Source organism: Bidens hawaiensis, unplaced genomic scaffold (assembly GCF_021521415.1).
Source record: "Bidens hawaiensis isolate Kalapana, Puna unplaced genomic scaffold, B.hawaiensis_p1.1 tig00046964_1, whole genome shotgun sequence".
Taxonomy (NCBI): domain Eukaryota; kingdom Viridiplantae; phylum Streptophyta; class Magnoliopsida; order Asterales; family Asteraceae; genus Bidens; species Bidens hawaiensis.
This window is the reverse complement of record NW_027498398.1, coordinates 37161-41126: the sequence shown is the minus strand read 5'-3', so window position 1 is coordinate 41126 and position 3966 is coordinate 37161. Positions and strand designations below refer to the sequence as shown.

The following is a 3966-nucleotide window of genomic DNA, read 5'->3' as shown; positions in this document are numbered from 1 at the left end:
ATACATAAGCTGATTGCATTTGCTTTTTCATCATTTCAACTTCTTTTAGCCATGTTGTTTTCGATGTAAATTGTTTTCATTGATTGAAAAAGTAGTGTTTACACAACGGAATACAAGGCAAACGGGCAACAGACTGCGCCGCTACCCTCTTTTGAATTCCAAAACCAAATCTTTTAAAAACTACATTGATAGATCTTGGAGTCATGGCATTACTATGCATGGCCCGTTGGTCTTGGCTAAGTGGCTCCACAGTTGCCCACCCAAGTGTCAAATGCAATAGCCTTTTGTTTATGATGAATTGATATCCATATGGCCCATTCAAGTCTAGCAATTTTACGCTTGTTTATGATGAATTGATGACTCGTGAAGCCAATTATATAGTCTTTGCTTTTGTAGAGTGTTAGATGAGAATCTCTGATTGAAAAAGATTAATGATGATTTCTAGGTGATGACGGTTTATACCCATTCAAAATACTGACTGATGGATCTTGAAAGCAAGAAGTTTGGAAAAGGTGAGTTTTGAATTTTGAAGTTATTATCTTTCGTAAGATTGTCATGTTTCTTATATCTTATATTAATTATATTAAGTGGATATGTTATTTGTATCTATTTTATTCTTTGTATGATATAGGGCCAAGGGAACTTACGGGTGCGGTTGATCTTATAAGCTACTACAAACTATTGCCTCATCTTGACTTCTTCTGCAAGAAATCACTTCCTTTATCAATTTCAGATACACATTATCTTCATAATGCTGTTGGCGACAAAGAAATTAGAAAAGGTGAAGGAATGCAGTTGGATCAGCTTATTCAGAATACATCCTTGCAACGTGACACAAACACACGCATACAACTGTTTGACCTTGATACCCTTAAGCAAGCCTTTCAGTTAAGAGAAACCGCTCCTGTTGAACTTCCATCTGTAAGCAGTTGACTTGTGTCATATGTTTACACATAACTTTGCAAGTTTTGTTATAGATGGTAATATAAAGTCAACTTTCTTAGTCAGAGAAGGGGATTCCGACTGTATCTGGAAAATCTAAAAGTGAATCGAAGGACAAGGAAAAGAAACATAAAAAACATAAGGACAAAGATAAAGAGCATAAGAAACACAAGCATCGGCATAAAGATAAAGATAAGGAAAAAAAGAAGGATAAAAGCAGTCATCATGAGAAGGTTAGCTGTTAGGCCTGTAAAGTGTAAACGGACTGAACAAACACAAACGAGGCATGTTTATGTTTGTTTGTTTAACTTTAGCAGAACAAATGATCGAGCATGAACATGTAAAGGAACAAAGTTTTCTTGTTTGTGCCCGTTTGTTAAGGAAATTAACATGTTCATTTATGTTCGTTCATTAACAGGAACTGTTCACAAACATACATAACTGAACGTTGATGAATAGATTTAATTGAGCAAACACCAATAAAAGGTAACCATGAGCATTCATCTACGGCGCCTAAAAAATTATGAAAATTAAACTAAACTGTAAAGGATATTTAAATTTCATAAAAAGGGTAAAATGTAATGGACCTAAAAATTTAAATGAATATACAAACTAACAATCATAAATGAGCAAACTTAAAAAAACGTTCTCGAACATATATGAATGAACAAGACATTTGTTCATGCTCGTTTGCTTAACTAAATGAACAAAAATGCTGTTTGGGTTCGTTCACTGAACCTTCATTTACTGGCCTAAAGTTGTCGTTGTTTTCTTCAATATCAATAAAAATAGTTGACATTATTAATTGTGCTATTTTAAAATTATTTTAGTAAAGGAAGCATGAGGGAGATGAAGATCTCAATGACATTAGCAGGCACAAGAAACGTAAGGTATTTTGTGTAGATCATGCTTGTGTAGTTATGCTTTTTGTTCCTCATTTGCCCTTGGAGTTATTGGTTATGTGGTCAATTTTGCAGCATAAGAGCTCAAAAATGGATGAAATGGGTGCAATAAAGATAGCAGCTTGAAAGTGGCATGCGATCTATATTACTGTTTGTCATCGATGTTGCAAATGAAAAATTCAAGAGGTCTTTAATTAATGTAGTTATACTTACTGAGGTACCCTATTTTTTTTTCTATCAATCCATCTTTAATATTCTTGTACAGTAAAAATTTCATGATAAAACAAAAAAGTTAGGAAGCATGCTAGTTTGGTTTTATTTTCACTTTTTAATCTTCTTTTATATGAGTTTTTATGCTATTAGCTAGAATGACCAACTTCAAATTTTCAATAGTTGATGTCTTTTGGAAAATGAAATTTTGGCATTAAACTTTAAATCTTTTACTTATATTATATATATGTTTTGTTCCGTGCAGAAGAGTACCTGGACTGACTAAAAGATTACCGCAAAGGTGAAAACACCTGATCTAATTCAAGGTACAAAATGATGGAAAACAAATTTTCTTGTATCATAGATGGGATTTGATTTAATCTTTTATTTCATTTTTTTAGTGGCTATAGTATTTTTTCATTAAAGATGTCTGTTAGATTTTACACGTACTTCGGTTGGTCGTCAACATGAACAAAGTGTTGTGGGTGTATCAATTTTGTCACTTTTTAGTAGCTTTAAGCTAGTGTTGTTAATATGTTCTTTTTTTTTTGTAATTTGTAAATACTAGTTGAATGAGAAGTAAAATTAATAGAGAGCAGCCATTCCTAGTGTTAAGTAGTAATGTTTACATTTTAGAATGTCTCAGGTGTCATTGATTGTTGACATTCGACTGCGGTGTTGATCTTGTATGTTTTAACCTTTGTGTTTTTAAAAAATCGCAAAAAACAGGACATTGTTTGTACATAGTGTTGATCTTGTTTGTTTTAATTAATCTTTGTTTTTATTGAAAACAGAAAACGAAAAACAGGACTCTATTTGTAGTTTTGTACACAACTCACTTTGGTCATACACAAATGCCTTGTTCTTGAGTTTTTTAACCAATGAAAGAAAATGAAAGGAGAGGAAATGATAAGAAAGGGAAGGGAAGGAAAGAAAATTATTTTAGTTAGGTGTGTTCTTGAATTGAAAGGAAATTAAAGGAAAGGAAGTAATCATCCCATTTTTGGGAGGATAATTTATTGGGAAAAAACATCAATTTAATCCCTCCTAACCCCTCTTACTCCTTTCCATCCTAAAAAAAACTCAAAAACACCTATTTTTTTTAACTATTCTTAGTTTTCCTTTCCTTTCCCTCATTTAAAAAAACTCAAGAACAGAGCGAAAAGGTATGAAGAGACCTTTGGACACTTTTATGCTTTTAGGCTATTCACTAGGAGGGGGCTTTAAAGCCTTCCATAGTGTCATATCACCGCCACGTCATTGACACGTAGGTTTGTTGCCTCTTTCCATAACGCCTCTGTATGGTTTAATCCCTTTATATATATGTGTGTGTGTGTATGTGTGTGTGTGTTTGTGTGCGCCCGCGTGTTTGTGAGAGAGGGGGAGAGAGATAGGGTCCACATATTCACCCCATAGCCCCCCCTTGGCTGGTGATGCACACATTTTGAGGGTTTTGTGAGTGGAAGAGAGGGAGGCGTTTTTTGTGCATTTTTCAACCACACCCACTTTTTGCAAAATGTTCAAAAGCTGACTAAGAGCCACATGGCGCATAATGCCCGGGCGTGCCTAGTTTTAACTACGCATGGCTAAGCCTTTGTTGCTAAAATCAAGTGCTTTGGTGGACGTACATGCGAGAAGTTAATGCGTAACTATTAATATTGAATGTGGTATATATAGGACTCGAGCATTAAATGCTCGACATTTAGTAAAAGTATGTTGCGACAGTGGCGTAGCCATAGTGGCATGTGTCAGGCGGTTGCAAACCATCACCTCCTTTTGTTCGACTTGACATGACATTCTCTGTGTTTATTATACCAGTTGTATGACTAGGTAGCAGGTGGTGATTTTGTAAGATTCTATACGCCATGTTTGTTGGGTTCACCATGTGCTGTGTGTTGGTCTCATGTTGTTT

At 34.6% G+C, this 3966-nt stretch overlaps 1 protein-coding gene across 2 annotated transcripts; it reads left to right on the top strand.

Annotated features, from left to right (window-relative positions):
• Window positions 1-358: 358 nt before the first annotated feature.
• Window positions 359-2816, top strand: LOC143596765 (putative mediator of RNA polymerase II transcription subunit 19b). 2 transcript variants are annotated; one of them, XM_077075453.1, is made up of 6 exons: window positions 359-512; window positions 632-921; window positions 1005-1175; window positions 1773-1832; window positions 1928-2061; window positions 2320-2816. In XM_077075453.1, exons 1-4 carry the CDS (start codon window positions 482-484, stop codon window positions 1773-1775), a joined length of 495 nt encoding a protein of 164 aa, XP_076931568.1. In that variant the 5' UTR covers window positions 359-481; the 3' UTR covers window positions 1776-1832; window positions 1928-2061; window positions 2320-2816. The 2 variants fall into 2 exon arrangements, with proteins under 2 accessions (XP_076931568.1, XP_076931567.1); XM_077075452.1 differs by having other exon boundaries at window positions 1920-2061.
• The last annotated feature ends 1150 nt before the right edge of the window (window positions 2817-3966 follow it).

What these genes read in the sequence shown, in the direction of transcription:
- LOC143596765 (XM_077075453.1), top strand. Translation starts at nt 482, where the DNA reads ATGGATCTTGAAAGCAAGAAGTTTGGAAAAG. An exon ending in AAGCAAGAAGTTTGGAAAAG is followed by an intron (nt 513 to 631) that starts GTGAGTTTTGAA and finishes TGTATGATATAG; the next exon opens with GGCCAAGGGAACTTACGGGT. An exon ending in CTCCTGTTGAACTTCCATCT is followed by an intron (nt 922 to 1,004) that starts GTAAGCAGTTGA and finishes CAACTTTCTTAG; the next exon opens with TCAGAGAAGGGGATTCCGAC.